Source organism: Myripristis murdjan, chromosome 17, assembly GCF_902150065.1.
Source record: "Myripristis murdjan chromosome 17, fMyrMur1.1, whole genome shotgun sequence".
Lineage (NCBI taxonomy): Eukaryota > Metazoa > Chordata > Actinopteri > Holocentriformes > Holocentridae > Myripristis > Myripristis murdjan.
The window spans coordinates 12065031-12085923 of NC_043996.1; the positions used below are offsets into that span (position 1 = coordinate 12065031).

The following is a 20893-nucleotide window of genomic DNA, read 5'->3' on the forward strand; positions in this document are numbered from 1 at the left end:
CCAAATCAAGGAGTCCTTGACATTCTCCACTTCTAAAAGTCAGAGGGAGAGGGGAAGGGAGAGTGAAAGTGAGAGAGAGCAGGAAATCAATTTTGATGCAGGCCCTTTCTGGGCAGCTATTTATCAAGACAACTGACGGGCTCTTATTTTTGCCCAGAGGTGAGAGGATTGGTGACAAAAGGGGTCATTTGGGTTCTATTCATCCCTGTTCCAGCCCTGATGGAGGACAGTGTGTCATGAGGCTATTCATGTGGTTAATCAGACATTATAACCGCAGCTTCTGGTCAATGGAGTCTAACACCACTGTGCCGTTTCACAGCCACACTGATTATTGGGGCGTCCCTTATCTCTACTCACCAGAGGCTTCATAGTAAACAGTGGAGGCCACGGACCAGGCAACACACGAAAAATAAGCAGAACAACTCTAAAGGTGCACTGAGGCCTGAAAGAGATTTGTAATCTGCACTGAGAATAGATTTGATCAATCTCAAGTCATATGGTCAGGACAACTTCAACCTGTAAATGCCCTGTGGAGAAGTGTATAGGCCAGTTCAGTTGATTTTGTTTTGATGATGACATAAAGTTCGCAACAAGGGGATGTTGTTTTGTGATAGCTGATAGCTTTATATCCACTGCTCATGATGTAACACAACAAATGTAACAAGGCAAAGGTAATAATGATCCGTCAGTAATAACTGATCACAGTGACTGGGCCCATCAAATTGATTTGCACAGCCTGTGCCTTGCTCCCAAAACCTCATTTCATTGCTGCTGTAATGGTGTTATATTATGCTTTAAAAATGAAAATTTTATGGCACCTTGTTGCATCTCAAAGACTCACTGAATATTTCAAGGTTGCTGTTTTAAAAGCAGAAAGCTCAAGTATGATATTGTAACATCATGCTTTAATAATTCAGATATATTACATTGTTGACTTGCTATTCTGTGTGTGACTGTTTTTAGATGAGTTATGTAATTATTTCACTTCACAATATGATACAACCTTCAAATAACTGCAATTGTCTTTAATCAAAGGTCCTGATCAGATTCTGATTGTGTCCAGATTCAGTTGAGATGGTTTATAGTTCACACTCGGCATTAAAAATGCTTCTCGGGTGACCATTTGTGTTTGAATACCACACCCCTGCTCAATACTTCCTGCAGCACATCCGTCGCTGCATCACTTCACTGTTAATTACATCCAAATCAAAAGAATACATATGATTTCCACCACAGACCAGGTTTTACTTTCTCTTACAGTGTTTATATGGACTTTTTGGGTTTTTATGCTTTCTCTTATTGCAGAAATGAATATGTACAACGACTTACGGAGAGGACGCAGTTGACTAGGTGGCCCTTCACACATGTACGCTTATGCTGGAAAACATATGTGGACAAATCATCCCAGGCTGCCTGTGAATGTGGCTCAAGTGATTGGATCACAATGGGTCTTCAAAACATTTTGAGTGTGTTCAAACCATAGGTTCATAGCTGTGTTTAACTACTGTTCTTTTATGATTGAATCACCCATTGACTCACCTGGATTTGCAGTAATGCTAAAAATGTGTAATTCTTTTGAGAACTGTCAATATTTTAACCAGTTCTCTATAATTTCAGCTATTGTAACAGCCATGCCACATAGATGCATATTCAGAAATGACACTGCACATGATCCAAGCCACAGTGACTGCAGCTGCCCTTCAACAAAGTACTTAAACTCCTGCCGCCCCAGAGGAACTTCTGTTGTTCACAAACCAGACTGTTTGAGCTTGCTCCTGTATTCTCCTGTATGAGTTTGCTGTGACGGGGGAAAACTTGGTACTACTTGGTAAAACCAGGGCTCTAAATAAGACCTTGAAAAGCAGGGACACAGAGAGTTTTTGTGAGTGAGAAACAAATCTGGCAAAAAGATATTAATTCTGACATTTAGGTGTCATTGGTCTTCTCAAAATCATTTGAATCTGTGTGTAGACTTGAAGGCTGGGATGGCTGAATTCCTTGGAGTTTGTTCAAACCTGATGGGAAAAAAATGATCTTGTGACCAGGGCTGATTCAGTCTGAAATCTAATATTTCCATTTGAAATTTTAGGTTTATTACATTATGGGGAGTTATTACATTAGCAACCTGCAGAATCCCTCAGAATTGTTCAATATCGGCATTTGTGTCAAGAGTTAACAATTTATTGAATGTTAACGAGTTAACAATGTATGATTCTCTGGATTGAAATATATCATATATGCACATATGACAATTTGTTATATGACTGTATCGGTACAGTATAGAAGTACACAGTGTACACCATGTATATATAGATATATATACATGGTGTACACTGTGTGAATATATATATATATATATATATATATATATATGTGTGTGTGTGTGTGTGTGTGTGTGTGTGTGTGTATGATCATAGTACACTTTAAAGTGATAGTTTGGATTTTTACCCATATAGTCGTACTTGCAAGTACTAATACATCCACAAAGTTTGGTCCATTAACTCAGAGGGAGTGAGAGCTTCACTGGGAGTGTGCTGCTCTAAAATGAATGAGGTACATGGAGACGGGAAAACAACACGACTTTGAAAGTTGAAAAATTGTTCTCAAGTATGCACAACAACCAATGTTTGTTTTGACATCACTTCGAGCACTCTTTTCAGCTGCTTTGTTTCCAGAATGGTGTAACTATTTTACAGCAGAAAAATCATGTTGTTTTCAAGTTAATGGATCAAACTTAGTGGATGTATTACACTAGCATAGACCAACAACTACAAGCATATGGATTAAAAAAAGAGCTATCACTTTAAGCCTATAAAACTGACCACCCCATTTTGTTAGCAAACTGTCACCAACAGGCAGTGATACGTTGCAAATTAATTTAGAAGAAAAACATTTATTGATCAGCACCTCTCAAAAAATATTAAAATTTTTCTCAGCTTTGGTATCACCGTATGTACACTGATGTATACACAGACCTTGATGGAACATACAAAAATCCATAAATGTCCTAAATGCAAAACACAAGGAAGTGCACACAATGTAATCCTAGGCATTAGCTCAAGTATCACACCATTTAAAGCTTAGACGTTTACAGACAAAAGAGCATCAACACAGCGCTTTTACAAACAACTATCAGTGCAGTGCTTTTCAGGAAATCTACAATTATCTTCGTGTAACAAGATCAAAGCATATCAAATTAGCTGTCAAAACTGAACAAGATGCAGACAAGCACATAAGAAACAATATATACAACAAAGTCATAACGATCCAGGTAATTTCTTTTAATTTGGATGACTTCTGTGTGCATCACATTTCCAATTAATCAAATATCTGTGCAATAGAACGCAGTTTTAGCCTAATGATTGGAGGGTTAAATGGTTTCAGTATCTTCACATGATGTTACAGAGGCTAGTGCTGACATCCATCCGTGCTGCCTCTGCCTGCATGCAGACACTGAACTAATAGTTCCAGTTTTTGCAGATAACCTTGTTACATTCCAGAGAGTAAGTAATCTTATTATTTCTAGACACATCAGGCACCCTGAATTTTGAATTCGACCAAAAGCCATAGAGCTCCAATCTCTCAGCTGTAATTGAGGTGTGGAAATACACCTCTGAATAGGAACCACAAAAGAGGCCAATTCAAAAATAGTAAGAAAAAAAAAGTAATTCCATTCTTGTGTAAGTGCTCCTCTCTTTTTTTGCTTGTTCCTTGGGAGGGTTTATGCATACCACTGGTTCACTCTTGGTTTAGAGGAATGTCTATGCTGTGCTTTTACCGATGAGTTTCCTGTGCCAAGGCCGTGACATTCACTAAACGATATTGGGTACTCTTGATGAATTTGGCGTAATTACTATTGGTGTAATCAATCAATAATCTTTTAACGCTGTCTTTCCCCAGCTCCTTTAATGGAGATTTGCAGTGGTTCAGCAGGATACAGTCATATGTCAGGTGCAATAGATGTCAACCAATCACACACAAGCATGACCAAATGCTTATAACTCACTCATCTTGCACTCGCTGGTGATGGAGGATTTCTAATATGCTGGGTAGTGGCCTCTGTCTGTCACTGCCTGCTGTGTTGTGTACCTCTCAGGCTCTCTGTCCCACACATGGAGGGTTTGCATGCTCTGAGCCAAATCTGCGTCATGCTTGCATAGATCAGTTCTTTGAGTATTTTAGGAGGGGAGTCACATTGCCAAAATCACCTGCATTACTGTTTGTTGCAATAGATAATTTATTGTATGATAGAGGTGTTCTGACTGACATATATTGTATTGAATAGCGTGCACATGCAAAGTATTGGAGGAACCAAATATACAGTATAATTGTTGGACGTGCACCTATTCCTATAGCTTAAAGTCACCATTCCTGGATCAAATTCCAAGCAGCTGGTTATTCTAGCATATTTACACAAAGTGGGTGTTAAAGCAACTGTACATGCTACCAATGCTACATATTGATAGAAGTGCGGAGTGATGCAATCAAAAAAAAAAAAATAAATAAAAAATACTTGAATGTTGAATAAAAGCCAGAAAAAAAGATTGATTTGAAGATCATTACCAATACATTCTCATTATGTGCCAAGAGAGCTGTTTTTCCTTTTTCTTTTTTTTTTTTCTTTGTCTTGACAGCTCTAAGAAATCCATCAAAATACTTGGGGAAAGACAACTTGGGAATATTACCTTTTGTAGCTTCAGGAATTAACCAATTAATACAAAAATATACAGCTCATCTCTTTTCCTACAATTTGCATCATGATATTTTCAGGAGAGTGAATACTTCACCAAATAAAATTGCACAAAATATTTTTCCTTACACTTTTTATCACCTTGCAGCCGACTTTTTTTTTCCTATAAAAACATGAGGAGAATGCCCTGCACAAGCTCATGCTTAGCCAGATAGATTTACAATTTTTCTCTCCAGAGAGACAAAACCACACACTACAAGCTTCTGCAGGTTTACCACCTCTGAGTTCAGCTCATATAGTCCGCAGGCAGTCCAAGATTTCCCTTTGTTACCTGTCCATCACCTTCTGCACCACCTCAGGCAGAGCTGATGCAACAGCAGTACTGAATCCATGTGGGCTTCCAGGCTTCTGCATTCTAAGACTCAATAACATCACTTCTCTCATTATTAATGACTTCCTATTTGGGGGCATTGGGATTCCTCAGCTGTTGCCAATCATCAACCGTTATATTTGGCCTCTAGTGACACAACGACAGGTTTGTTGATGTCAGAGGTAGGCCCTTCGGTGGCGTCAATGGTGGGTTCAGCGGGGGTGGCAAACTGGGGGACTGTAGCGGTTGGTTGGCCCAGAGATGCTACCAGGAAGGGTAAGTTGTTGTCGTTGGTTCGGCGGGGACCGGCACCCGTCCCGCCACGGACGACCTTGGTGGCGACCTTGGAGGAGCTCTTGAAGCTGGAGCCTCGTCGGGGAGCCTCACAATGCACCAGCGCCTGGAAACATCTGTAGAACTGGAGCACGCACACAAACGCACATACACATTTAAACAAAAATACACATACGTTTGCAAAAATAGACAGCCATTGTTCTACAGATGAACAAACAGGAGAGAGATCATTAGGAGAGATGAGTGCTGCTGTAATCTTTTATCCAACCTCGTTCAAACGCAGAAACTGGTAGCTCCATAATATATAACAACTGATCTAATCCAGTCTACTGGCATCTGCCAGAGACAGTTCAGCCAAGTTTACCTGTCTCACAATGAAAATTAATTTGCCAAATTATTTGCTCTATCACTCTGTCTCTTTTTCTTTCTTAGTCTCTCTGATGAATTTTCCAGATAATTGCAAAAAATAATTGGAGCTCTCTCTCCATATCTTCCTCGCTATCATTGCTTCCCCCTGCATTACTCTCTTGTCGGGGTTGTTGTGCTGGCTGCCTTTTCATGTGGAAAAAGTATTGAGAGAGAGGCTAATCACTTGTAAATTTCCCAGATTATATTACATTTTCAACTAATTACGCTCTCGATAATGAGTGGGGATCATTACTGCATTTTCAGTATGAGTAATTAACTAATGTCGTCCAATAAATTGGCAAGTTGATGGGACCTCCAGTCACATTTACCTCACCCTCTCTGTTAGTGTGAACATCAAGACCAACAACGGCTGATGTGAGCTTTGCAGGGTGAACTTTTGGTAGCAGTAGTCTCTTTCTTGATTTAGAGCTTGTAACATTTACTTCAAAGTATGCAAGGATACAAGGATACAAGGATACAAGGAAGTTCATTTGTCATTATACAACAGGTTGTATAGTGAAATTTAAGTAGTAAGATTGAATTATCACTCTGAAATGATCTTTTCTAGTATAATGGATGTAGACACATAACCACAAATAAAAAAAAGGTCTCATTCTATGTTGTTATGGGTTATGGTATGGTTTCCAGTGAACTGTGCAAGACTAAAGGCATAAATGGGATGTCGCAATCAAAACTTTTATGTGGCTCATTTGACAAAAAGGTTGCACTACTCGCAAGGTCTGTGTGTGTGTGTGTGTGTGTGTGTACGTGCGTGCGCGCATGTGTATTCAAACATTCCCTCATATTGCAATCAATAAGTAGTACAATCAAGTCAAATCATTTTAGATTTTGTTTAGATTTTGCTTTGATTGTTTTAGATTTCCTGCATCATGGTTTCATTTCCTTCATGAGGAAAGCAACTGAACCTTTTTCAAACAGATCACTGCCTTCTGCAAACATGAAATATTTTGGCCAGTGGTTAAAATGCCTGTGGGCTAAGACACTGGCTTTGGCTCTGCTTGTCAGTCTGGTTTAATAGCTGATCAAACAGGACCAACAGGAGAGAGATCTCAGGGAACAGACCAGATGGGGGCTGCTGTAATCTTTGGGCAGACCTTGTTCAATAACAGAAAACTGCAACTCCACAGCAGATACGTATCACCTGATATCAAACATGTAAAGCTAATCAGAATGGCACATGGGGAAATTAGTGAAAAATATTGCATGCCAGCAGCTGCACAACAGCTGTCTTTCAAGGAGGAGGCAAAAAAAACGAGAGAAAAGGTGAGTGACAAAGCCCAAGGGAAGAGCAAAGTGAGCCTCCATTGGTGTTACTGTTATCAAACTATCAAGATTACCAAAATCAAATCTTTCCAGAGCTTCATGGCTGATCTCTGGGTTTCACGCACAATGCCAGAGCTAATGTTGGAGTTACCTGGAGGGCTACCTATCTGGGCTCTGTTGCTTCATTATTTGGCACATCATGGCCATGGAGCAGTTCCTAAGTTGTAAAGCAGTAATGACCATTCAGACTTAACTGATTGAAAAATGTGGTGTAAAGAACTTAATTTATCAGTGAGAAAAGTCAATGATGAGACCATACAGACTCAACCATCAAATCAAATTCTGTGCTTATTCCAAGTTTTTTGTTAACTGGTATTGTGCTTACTGAAGTGATTATGTTAGTCAGTGTAATCAAGGTGAATAGTAAAGTCAGGCTTGGATGGTCTTCATTTATAAGCTAACATTATCATTTTGTGACAAATAATCTTTATGTCTGTGATATAAAATTCAGGGACAGAGGAGGTCTGACATAATACAAATAATAATAATAAATGAATAATAATAAACATTATACAATACAGCATTAATAATACATACAATACAACATTATACAATTTAATAATTTACCATGAGGAGCTTTGAGTTGCCCACGGTTTTGAGTGTGTCCATATTCACTGCTTGATGAGAAAAATCTATTTCCTTCACACATTTGATCAAACCCTAAGCAATTCTTGAACAAATTAATTCTGCAGAAAACCAGTCAATCTTTAAATATGGTATCCCAGCCAGCTCCGAGAACACAGGATCAAAACACATCAAAACACTTTCTGGAGAGAAAGGGCAGGAGCCGTCTCTTAAGTGGAGAGGGAAAGCATTGAAATGTATACACCAACTGTCAGGGAAGAATAAATAGTGAATGGACTCCTGGATCTATTTTTCATTCCAAGAAACAGATTTGGAAGTCCCAGGGACCTGATCTCATGCAGATCTCCCTGTTTCACACCAGCCTTTACACAGCTTAGATTTCTTGTGTTGCCCAGCTCAAAGTCCAGCTATCTAGTCTTGCTGATAGACAGGTAGAGAGATACTGAATAATTGAGGACACTGGGAGCAGATCGAAGCATAACAATGCATTGAGGGCATCCGGCTGTAGTTTAAATTCTAGGCATTCCCTTGTATGTTCATGCACATAGAAGCACACAGGTAAAAGAAAAACATGTATGAAAACATACATATACCCAAGGATGCTGTTTGAGCAGAGACCACAATTTAGTCAGTATTTTTAATAATTTCACTCCACAAATTCCAGTCAGTGTGCACTCGGAAGCCGCCTCCCTTGAGTAAACGTAGTGTACTTAGTATACGTTAGGAGTTTCATGTATACTTATAGTCTACTACATTTTCTCAGGAGATGCATGAGATACTGGAACCGAGTCCCTTTCACATGTTGAAGCAATTATACCAATCAAAGCCATAGATAGATAGATAGATAGATAGATAGATAGATCGATGAACAGATGGTGATTTGAAAACGTGCAGCAATGTTGCACCAAAACTGAAGTTGACATCCTTAGTTGATACAGCAGATCCCACCAGCATCATGTTGTGAAATTGCCACCTAATTTTCCGGTATCAGTTTGAAACAGTGTCTTAAGGTGTTAACATGTACTTTTTATTTTTTAACTTTGTCATGATAATCTGTTGTTAAAATGTTGTGCTTGTTTTGACTGACACTGAACCCGATCATCTCCTGCATGCTGCTGTCCATCAAAATCATGCAGGCTGAGAAGAACAGGACGATCGGAGCAGAGAGAGAAAAGAGAGAGAGAGATGCCTCGGGCATAACTAAAACTTTGCCTCACAATGTGGCTATAAGCAGTACGCACACCAGCTCTGTCAGTATGTTCATAGCCTGTAAGGTCAGTCAGCAGTCAAGGGTAGAGGGAGGTGTGAGGAAACTAGATGACTGTCAGCCTTCTCTGGTCCTGATGTAGACTCCCTGCTCCACGAACAACACATGGTAGAACACTGTAAAGAATGAGGAGGGTTAGAGGATAGAGAGAAAGAGAAAGAGACAGAGAGAGAGAGAGAGTAAGAGCAGACTAATGGCTGAGGATGAAGTTGGTTATGGCAGAGAGGCATCAAGGCAAAGGTCAAGAGAAAGGTGAAGGCGGTGACAGTTAAATGGATGAAGCTTGACAGGGAGATGGAAAACAAGAGAGGCACTGACAGAGTATTATGGAGGGAGTGGTTGGAAATGATGGAAGGGTCATCTCAGACCGGTCACGTTGGGTTTAGGTGATGCTTCCAGGATCTGGGCTGGATGCTCTGAGTTGTGGTTGACAACTGGAGGGTCAGGTGTCACACAATATCTCAAACAATAAGGCATTCATCAATTTTTTAAAGGGGAGCCTGTCTGCCTGGATTCAGAGCTGTTGTTTTTTCTGTTTCTCTGCTCCTGTCCACAGTGAAACTTTAATCCGGATTTCTATCACGTTGGTTTTGCAGTGAGAGACATGGCCTTTGTGTTTCATATACACGTCCAACACAGTTTAACATTCTTGCAGAACACAGGATGGGCATTTTTATATGTTCAATCAGTGGTTATATATATATATATATATCTATGTCCAAACTGCAGAGCTGGATCAAGTTGCTAAAATTAAGAGGAACTACTTCTTTAATTGAGTTCTTTGTGCCACTAATATTCAGTACTTTTGCAGCATTCTCCCTAGTGCTTGAGAAAAGTTTAATGGTCGACAGTGAGCCACTTTATTCACATCCAATTTAAAGAATCTAAATGAGCGGAGTCAATAGCAGGAAGGGGTGAGCTTCCTTTACAGGCATCAGCAGTCAACACACTACTTCATTTGACACTCATGCAACTTAATTTGATTCAATAAAGCGCTGCGTTGTTAAGTATCTGCCAACTACGGAACATATTATAAAAATTAATAGGTCTGAGGGAACGGGCCAGAAAAATAATGATTCTCATACTTGGGCATGTGAACAGAATGACAATTGTCTCTGTCCCCTTTTTGATATTTCTTCATGCATTCTCACTTGAGCAAAGGCAGCGCGATGTGTGTGTGTGTGTGTGTGTGTGTGTGTGTGTGTCTGGTGTAGTGTAATCAAAAATGTCCTCATGTTGCAATCAATAGCAAGTACAGTCAAGTCAAATATAGTATAGTTTAGACTTCCTGCGTCATGATTTCTTTTCCCTGATGAGGAAAGCCATTGACATTAATCTTTTTCAAACAGATCACTGGCTCCTGCAAACTTTATATGCTTTGGCCATCACATCCACCCAAGTTCCTGTCTGCATGGGTTAAAATGCCCGTGGGCTAAGACACTGGTTTTGGTTCTGCTTGTCAGCCCAGTTAAATATCCCCCCTGAAAACCAAACAAGAAGCCAGTGATTTTGCCGTCGGACTCCACAAATCATTGCTTGTGACATTAGTTTGCTTTACGTTGCATCACATGTTGAAGATACATATATGTTTTACCAATTTATCTTTTCTGTTAATGTTTTTTTTTTTTCCTTCGGTGTATTTTGAAACACAATATGGTTTCCCCCCCCCGCGTTATTTTCCCCAACTTTGTAGAGGGCACCAGAACTCAGTAGCAGACCTGGAAAACAGCATCCTGGGGAGTTTTTTTTTTTTTTTTTTTTCCTTTCTTCCTCTTCTCAAAGTTTCTAAGTCTGAATCGTAACTTCTCCACATGCACCATGGATAATGGGTATAGTAAAGATGGTTTGCAAAATTACAATGAGAGTGAGCTCCTGCTGCCTTTTAGGGTAATTCAGTAATAAAATCAATGTTTCACATACTGTTGCTATTATGCCTTGTTATCACAGTACCCATGTACACTGATTAAAGAATTATGGCTCTGTATTTGTGAATTTAATCGTGCATAGTGCAAAGTGCAGTCAAAGGCACATGCTGTGAGCACAAAGGACGTGGCAACTGATTTCACTAGCCTGAGGCGCTGAAGCAAAGTTGGAAATCGGGTTAGATTATAGGAGAAATACTGTACATTATGAGCAGGTATGGTTGGCCCGGCTTGGATCATGACCAATCAAATCACCTCTCTCATCCCATTAAAACAGAGCTCTTTGCCATATAGTGTTCTGACAATTTCATGATGTTGAAAACAGCCCGGAACAGATCCACTGCCAATGCCTCTCCCAAGAGGAAGCTGATTCCCGTGTGTGGGAGGTGCAGAATCATCGAGGGCAGATATAAGGCACCTTAAATAAGCTGCTGAGGCACATGATGTTAAATAAGCTTGGCAGCAAATAACACATTTGGTTCACATTTGCTGCTGTTGCCCAATGTAGGAGACGGATCCATGATATCAGGCAATGAGCCAAAAACAAGTTGGCGGCCAACAGCAGGGACAGTTTGGCTGCAGGAGGGGGGCGTCTGCCAGCCAGTCCCTGTCAGCTATATAACGCAGCCACCTCCACAATCCCTACTGTGTTCATCAGGGTGCATACTGACTGTTCTGTGTTAGATAGCATTCATTCACACTATTGCCACATGTGTGGTACTGTAGTGAGAATGAAAAATCTATTTTACATCCTCCTGCTTGAAGGCCTTACAGCCGAAGTGGCCAACATATCACCACAAAAAGCTTTGGTGAGCCTTCAAATAGGATCTGTTCATGTGCACATTATGCAGTCTTGCAGTGTGCTGCTTGATAGTTACTGACACATAACCTACTCAAGGTCTTCTCCCACTTGAAGTTAAGTTCACAGGGAGTCGCCAAAATACCAAGCAGGTGCAGGCAAAAAAAAAAAACAAAAAAAAACCTGGTTTCGCACAAGAACTATGTCATTTCACATCTCCATCCACCATGCACCATCATGAAAATAGAGCCCATGGTGTTGGTGTGAATACATTTGCAGCAGTGGACTTCAACTCCTTCATGATTAAGAGTTAATTCCTGGACTGGAACAGGAACAGCATTCCAGGAGTGATTTTGATGCAACACACGTTCTGTTTATATCATTTTCCCCAGAAGTTAAATTCAGAGCAGTACTAGTGGTTTTACAATATTTTGGGCATGTGAGAAACTGGTTTAGTTCATTCATTTGGTTTGTTTTTAACAGTTTGCCAGTTTGCTTTTCGCAACACTGAAAAGTGAAATCTTAACTTGGAAGCCATGTGTTATTACAAAAAGTCCAATCAAATGATGAGTGCACAGACTAATCTGAGCTGCTGTGCTACAAATCTGTATCGTGGAAATAACGGAGAGAAAGAAAATAGACCTTCTGCCTTATCTTCATCCCAGTAGGAGTGATAAGACAGGAGAGGGAAACATTGTGTCACCTTTTATGATTTGATTGACTGTATTCTACGATAAACATGTTATCATATATTGTGTTTAAGGTGATACAGGGAATATAGTCATTTAAAAGTCTCAGACAGCCATTGGTCTCATAGTGTCTGAATACACTGCTCTGCTTTAACAGAACCACAGAACAGCAGAGCAGAGTTCAGCTATTCATGGTTTTGTTGAAGATGAAGTTGCTGTTGGCGCCATCATATAAAAGTAATGCCTATCTCGTAACCGGTTACACTCATGCACAATAATATCATTCAGCTCAGAAGAAAATCTCTGTGTTGTGCATTAATTTTTTAACAATGATAAGGACTAATATGTCAGAGCCAAGTGTTCATCCAGGCCATTGCACAATAAAGATTAACTGATAACATTTTGGCAGATGTTTTTGTATATTTCTTCCCCATCCCTATTCCTAGAAACATCTTTAATACAAGAAATGCCACTAGTCATGCTAAATGATGTAAAAATGCACACAACTGCACATTGGGAAAAAAAATCAAACAAACAAACAAACAAACAAAACAAAACAAAAAAAAAACAGTCTTCTGAGGGTCTCCCAAACAAATGTTTACTCAAACACCAGAATGACTATTGAAGTTATTGAAGCGTTTTGCAGTCTTGGTTCTGTAAAACATACTCACATAGAAGTTAATTCAACTCACTAAACCCATTATCTCTTCCACAGGTGAAGGCAAATTTGTGTGCAATACAGTGTGTATCTAGTTGGAGAAATGACTTACAGTACCTCAGACTGAAGCAGTAACACAATAGCACATGCAATGCATTATGTTTATGCCATGGGCTAAATTAAAATGAGTGGGTGATACTAGGTTTTCCAATTAAACGGCCAGTCATATAAGCATATAATAAGCCACTGCGACTATCAAGTAAGTCTGCCTAATTGCAGCCAAAATCATGTCACAAATGCATTCCAATTTAGGTCAAACTTTGATTAGTGTTATGAAAACTAGTTTATTCACAGCAGCCAGAAGTATCCTGACTGTCCTGTCAGATGATTAGCATGAAAATGACATAATGATGACTTATTACCATAAAATAAAAACAAAAATAGCATGTAAGGAAGATATGCTCTCCATCAAAGATAGCACTCATTCTCAGCCATGTAACTTCTTCAAATGGTTGTTGAATCTACCAGCATCAAGACCTGAAAAACTGTAATGCGAGGACAGGAAATGATTGAGTTTGTTCCTTATTGCGCCCAGAGGATATTTTGTCATTAAGCTTCAAACAAAATGAGCTACAGGTCAGGATGTTGTGGGCCTAATGATTCACTAACTCCCCATCGGTCATCTTCTTTGATAAATACGGTCCAATTTTATAGGGACTTGGAAGTGATATACAAAAGCCTTGTTGTTTCCCATGCCTATTGAAAAGGCATTCCATCCATAATTTCACTCTGCTCAACACCATGACTACTTGATCACTAGAAGTGTTTTGTGAGCCATTTGAAGAGCTCTGGTCAAACATTGTCAGTCAACAATTTCCATGTCCCTTGTTATGGTTTGAAATGATTGCAATTCCCTTTGAGGACCATTTCGTAGGACTGTCAGTTTTTCAAATGATGAAGGCAAGTTGTGAGAAAAGGTACAATGTACAATTAGTTGTACATGTGCTGGAGAAAAGGTCACGAGGTCACCAAAGTTGACAGGGTGCATGCTCTGAGCAGCATGAATGTGTTCACCAGTGTTCATGGTAATCTGCCCAATAGACTTTCAGATATCAGTTTGACATTGTGGCCGAATGGAGAGAGAAAAGGTCATGGTGACACCAATAAACTTTAATAAATTTTAAGATATGACATAGGACATTTTTGGTCAAAAGGTGGTGCTACAGGAAAGGTCACATGGTAACTACAATCAAGAGGAATTTAACTTTGGGGTGAATGCACTCATCAAATACCATACCAGTACACTAATTAGACTTGATCAAATCTTATAAAGAAGGTGACATTTAAGTTTGAGGGTGGTGCTAGCTGGTGGAAAGGACATGTGTTTACCAAAATAAAGAGGGGCTTCCTTGAACACATCCCAATACCAATATGTTTTCAAATTTAAAATCTGACATTTAGGCCAATGGGTGGCGCTAGAAGAAGAGTCATAGGATCACTAAATTTGCCATGGTTCATCCTCTGGGGAACATGAAAGTGCATACCAAATATGATTGTAGTCCATCCAATCGATTTTGAGATATGTTGCTTTGTAGTTACATGTCAACTGAATGGATGGACAACACTGCCATCCTTATCAGCCTCATAATGAATCATGAATTGAGGCTGCGAGTGAGAACAGTGTCCCATGCTCTCAACTGGGATAAATTCAAAAGACTTGCCAAATTGTTTCTTATTATTTTGGTAATCAGATAGCATATGCAATTTGGAGGATTAACCGGTAAAATAGTGGGCAGTCAACAATGACAGCTCAGTTTCAGGAAGTCAATTTCCTATTATTTTACTCCACAGATGTTTGAGAAAATACTTACAAAAAAATGCCTGGAACCAAGCCAACTAACTACAAGATGAATTGTGACCAGGAAAGGTAACAGTGAAGGAATTATGCTTCACATAAACCAATGCAATTTATGACTTTCCACAATTTCCAGTTCCTACCCCTGACAGCTTGGTTGAATCTTGAATTCAGTGTTGCAACATGTTGTGTTGTGTGTATGTAGTCTTTCATGTTGTGTATATAGTGATTGTATTGTGTAAGTCACCAAATGGTATAGTCCTTTGTTCCAGACTGTAATCACCACTAGGGCAGTGATTACAAATCTACCTTTGGTGGTTACAACATTATGGTTAATAATCACTGTCCTCATTTCAGAATATGATTGGGATGTCAATTCCAGAACTTCACTATTTAGCTCTATATTGATTTTTTTGTTTTGCCTGTATGTTGTCAGCATAATTGTCTGTGTTCATTGATAATGACACATTCCAAAAGTGAAAGTGATGAAGTACCACTGAACATGGCACCAGGATCTCTCATATGAGCACAGCCCCATGAGCTGTGATGCTGAAAACACTTGACTAATCAGATTGTGTGTGAAAACCACTCCATCTTTGCAGTTCTTAATCAAGCATGGTAATAGGGCGAGGTAAGGTAAATGGGAAATAATTTCTCCTTCACTAACTTCACAATTCATCAAAAATGGAAGCCCACTCACATGGAGCGGAAGAGCTTTGGACTGGGGGCACGAGCTGTAATCACTTGAGAGATGGTGAAAGAACATGCAGTTTATGGGGCAACAATAATGGTTCACCATTTCCCTATTTGCCCTTTAAGTTCCCACACACTTAAGCAGCAGGAAAGAAAAAAACAGTAGAGAACGAGTCCAGACTTACCCATAAATCTCAACTTTGTAGGTCCTACGGGCCGAGTTAGCCCTCCTTCTTCGGCCATTATGTCTGTCGATCGTTGATGGGACAAACACACACCAGCTGCTACTTGTATCTGTACAGCATTTTTAGTCTTCAACTCGCCTCAACTCACAGTTTCCATAGTAACGGGCTGGGAGGAATTGAAGACTGAAAATGACATACAGGACATTTGGTGTCTCCCTCCCCCTCTCTCTATGAGATGAGGGCGATGATGAGTTGGCAGAAAAGTCTCTGTAAGGTCAGTTATGGCAGTGCTGGGGTTTGAGCAGGATGGTAATGTGAAACCGCAACAGATAGAAGTGAAAAGGGGCCCTCGTGCCTGCGTGATGATGATGAGCAGTACCTGGAACAGAGCAGCTAACTTTTGTCTTGACTTCTAACTTCACAAGAAAACTCCCACAGTATCTCTAAAAGGAAAGTTAGAACTGAAAAAAATATCCACTGCTCTGAAGACTAATGTAAGAGCTTGATAAGATATTATTGTCCTGTATTTCTGGCTCTCCTCTATACAGTACATGAATTCCATTCAAAAGAGTCCGAACTGAATCTCTCTGGACCCTTACACAGCGTTTTGTGCCTCACTTAATAGAAGAGATGATAGAGATTACATTTGGGAAATTGCCTAGGTCTCTATGAGGAATACAAGAAGATACTTTTATTTTCAGTGAAAAGGACCCTATGAAATAAAACCATGATTTTATCTTCTGTTATTTATCATGAGAATGATGAACTAGGCTTCAAAAAAGAACAAAACATCTTTAATCCTGGGACTTGAAATGTCCAAACTTGTTCATGTCTTGGACAAAAAGTACTGTTGAAGAGAGACAGTTAATAAAGTAGAATTCACTTCCAGAATATGATACTGTATATCCACCCTTGGAGGTGGGGGGGGGTGGGGGGGGGTTCAGCTGAAGTTCAGTATTCACTGTATTATCATTTGTAAACCAAGGTCATACGTTACCCGTGAAACTATCCTTTCAAAAATCAATGCAATTAATCATTTTAGAGGAAGATCCCCCCCACCTCCTCATGCCCCACCCTAAATCCTGAATATCTCATTTAGGAATGAAGCTCATACATTTTGTCTAATGGACTTGGTCTCCTCTTACGTTGAAAAGCCATTGCAGCAGGAAATTGTGTGATCAGCTGAAAAACTTAGTACATCAGTAAAAAAAAAGAAAAAAAGACAGCTATTAGTTAAAGTCAAGATTAATGCAGCGATAAGCTTATTCTTGATCATTTGGATGGCAAGAAAGCTGCATCTAAATGTTTCTGTAAAACAATGAATGACTTTAGAAGGCACATTAATCAGCAAGGCCATTAGTGAGGGTCTGCTGCAATTGCATCTTTTTTATGTTTTTTTGGAAGACTTTTTTTTTGTTGTTGTTGTTTTTTGTTTTTTTGGATGGACCACCTCAAGGTCACAAACTAGAATTCATTAATATTAACTAACAGAGACCGCAGACTCCATTATCATGGCCATTTCCTAAAGATTAAAAATTTAGGACTATTTATCATTTCTTGATGTAAGCTATTCATGCTCACTAGTGCAATTTTCTCTTTTGTCTTTTTTTCTGTTTTGCAGCCAACAGGGTACTTTGCCAATACTTACAGTAATATATTATCATGTACCAGAACGTACCTGCAGTCCATATATTTGCATTCATCTAGGGCAAAACGGGGAATGTAAATTTTATTTTATTTTATATGTATGTATTTTGTATGTACTGGAATTATATATTTCATGTGGTAGAGTATATTGTCTTCTGTCTGAAGTTCAGTCATAGCTTTTGTCCCTTAACTTCTGCCATTCCTAGAATTGAAATCTTCATTTCTGCAAGAGCACAACAAAGGGTTGCTGGCTATGAAGCTCCTTATCCTATTAAATCCAAAATCAGATAACCTCCTGGATTTTGCTGGAAATACCCTAATTATATTCACAAGAAGGAGAACTTCAGATCCATTTCAACGGTATTTTTGGGCACAGTTCTGTCTTGACTGGGCCTGAAATTGCTAAATGAGCTCTGTCTAAAAGAATGATTTAAAAAATAAAACAGGAGCAGAAAAACCACTGTATCTGTCAATCAGTGGAAGGGATGAATTAAACAACAAATCAGAGGTGCATGACATACACGACACAAGGCTACTTTAAGGTCTGCCGTGATGAATTATTTGGAAAAAAACAGCCTTTGTGTTCCTGAGCCTTTAAACTTTAATTTGGTGTTGTATGTACGGCTGGTTCTTAATCAGATTTGGTACACCACATTCAGGCCACTAGAGGCATAACAGAGGAATGACTTATGAAACAACTAAGCCTGATGTTACAATCCACTTCTCTGCCGTGGTTGCCTGTGGGCTTTCATCCTGTCTCCCATCTCTACGGCCCTCCGGCCAAAAGAGCATAACAAGACCCTGCACTGCTTCGTGCTATAACCAAAGGTCTATAAAAGTTTTTGTCTCTCTTTTCCGCTCATCCTGTAGCATAGTTACATTCAGTAGTCACACATTGTTACATTTAAATTCACTGAGGTGTTGAACTTTCAAGAATTCTTGACCACGAATTTAATAAGACTGAGATTATTTGACAGGGTTTCCGCATTCAATTTCAGGAGAGCAAATAAAACGTTCTGAAGTTCAAGGTCAGCAGCAGCAAGAAGGAGTTGAATGAAACTGGACCTTAGGCGTTTCTGTTTCAAGAAGTAAGAAAAGACATTCATAAACCCACAGACCTTCCTAATAATAATCCCACAAATCAAGAATAAACTAGCATTAAAACATAATCATGACAAAAACTCGAAGAGATATTCTTGTATACTGAAATGTATACTTAGAGTGTTTTAGTGAACACCATGTCCTATCAACTGGCTTGACACACCAGAGTCACACTGAAACCTGTGCATTTTTCCTCTTCAGCAGAAAAAAAAAAAAAAAAAAAAAAAAAAATATATATATATATATATATATATATATATATATATATATATATATATATATATATATATATATATATATTAGCCTTATACAGCAGCCTACAGAAAATGAGGCAGCTTCAGTCAAACAGTGTGAGGTTTAAACAGGCAACTGGGTATTTCACAATCAATGGCTATGACATATTGATTCAGTCACAGGAGGTGTAGGCTAGTTTGTAAAAGCCAAAAAATAAACACTGTTGTGCCTTCATTAAAAATTACAAGATGGCTTTTGTTTTACTTTTCTTTACAAAGACAGAAGTGGATGCCCAGTGAGTTTATGAGCAGAATAAGCCACGTCTTTACTTTCCTGGGGGACTGAAAAAATACCTCCTGTAGGAAAACGCACAGTGAAGAAAATAATGGAACAAAGGCTTGTGAGGAAGTGGGGGCCGGACTTCAGCTCCCTGTGGTAGCAGTGGCAGTAGTAGTTGTTGTAGAAGAGGCATAAGTGCAGTAAAATTGAAAAGAAATGAAAAGGAAATCAACTAAAAAGAGGCATGAGAAAATTTCCAACACTTGGATTTGGATCATACAAGTTTCTATATGTATATGTTTATGCTCTGGTTGATATCTTAAAATGAAATATAATTCAGTTGAAGAGCAATACAGTGTGTAAAGTTGAGCTTAGTCACTATCTCTGCAAGGGTTCATTTTGGCCAACCGTACAATTAATTATTAAAGCTTCTGGAATGAATGGACATATTGAAGACAATGTGACCGCCCCCTCTGGTTTTACAGGCAACAGAAGAAACAGCCCACCTGGGAGTGGTCACAATCACATGAAAGGATGAATCGAGGTGATTACACTGTATATTAGATTTGGCCGACGAGATCAGAGATGTGCTAAAACGGAAACTTCAACAAGAGGGAAAAAGGCAGTGTGTCATCCTGTTATTGTGTGACCGATGTCATTACATGGCTGATTACTGGACCTTGTGATGCTCCCTGGTACATTCACTTGGAGGAACATCCATCACACAGTTACCACTTGATTAGGATTTTTCGGTGCAACTTCTCATTGTTGCTTTGAACATATTACCATTAATAGATAATTTATCTGTAAAACTGCACTGGGCAGCTTTTACCAGTTACTTTTCCTAAACTTGGCAGGTTAACATCTCCACAGTAACACCAATGTCTCTGATCTGATTATCCCCGATTGCTTGTTTTTGGATTTTGAGTACCGTAGTGCTTTAACAGGATTTGGGGATAAAACACATTTTCTTAAGAGCTGAAATAAAACAGACTTATGGCTTGTGCAGTGCTAGCCCACTGAGCAGTAGATATCATTTAAACATTGCATCAATGCTGTAGCTCTCATATGCTGTGGTTTGTTTTTGGCTATGTAGCCTCAAACCCACTTTGAGAATAAGCAATAACCAGACAAACTTTAAGTAATACATAAACATTTCATAGGCAGCTGAGGAATTCATTTGTACAAAATAATGCTTTATGCTTCGCCATGTGTTCCAATACATTCAAATACAGTCTATAGGACACTGACATTTCCTAACTTGCAGACCCTGTGTAGCTGAGTTTTAGCCAAGACATCCTTTTAGACCTCTTAAACATCTAACCAATGCAAAATTGTAAATCATTCTTGCCTTCTTCCCTGTGGTGGTTAGGCTTTGCTAGTAAATTTGTGATGATTTCAGATAAATGATAAAAAACATCAACTCCAGAAACAGCACTTCCTCTCACCTGCTTATTCATGAACATATAGATGATTGGGTTGACGACTGTGCTCGTCTTGGCCAGGATGGAGGGGATGATGCTGGCCTCGGGTGTGACCAGGCCTTGGGGCCCAAAGGTGGCGAGCAGCGCCACGATGCCATAGGGCAGCCAGCACAACAGGTAGCAGACCACCATGATCACCACCATGAAAAGCACCCGCTGCTCCCGCTTCCTGCTCAGAGCTGCATTGATGCCACTCACCTGGGGAGAGAGGAAACGAGACATGGAGGGAGAGGACAGGGGGGAAGGGTGGGGTTGGAGGGGTGAGAAATATGACTTTAATGATTTTCAAAGCTGACAAGAAAGAATTTGTGATGGCACAGTGTTTTCAGAAATACCCAGGCATTTGACATTAGCCACGTTTTGACAAGCAAGGCCCCATGTGGCCGGAA

The 20893-nt window shown here is 39.5% G+C and overlaps 1 protein-coding gene across 1 annotated transcript in view; it reads right to left on the bottom strand.

Moving 5' to 3' along the window:
• Positions 1 to 5187: 5187 nt before the first annotated feature.
• Positions 5188 to 20893, bottom strand: part of tmtopsa (teleost multiple tissue opsin a) — a 78138-nt gene continuing 62432 nt past the window's right edge. Inside the window, exons 3-4 of the mRNA XM_030074639.1 lie at positions 20469 to 20702; positions 5188 to 5478 (exon numbers count right to left, since the gene is read on the bottom strand). Coding sequence (XP_029930499.1) covers positions 5188 to 5478; positions 20469 to 20702 — 525 coding nt within the window. The remainder of the gene's footprint in view (positions 5479 to 20468; positions 20703 to 20893) is intronic.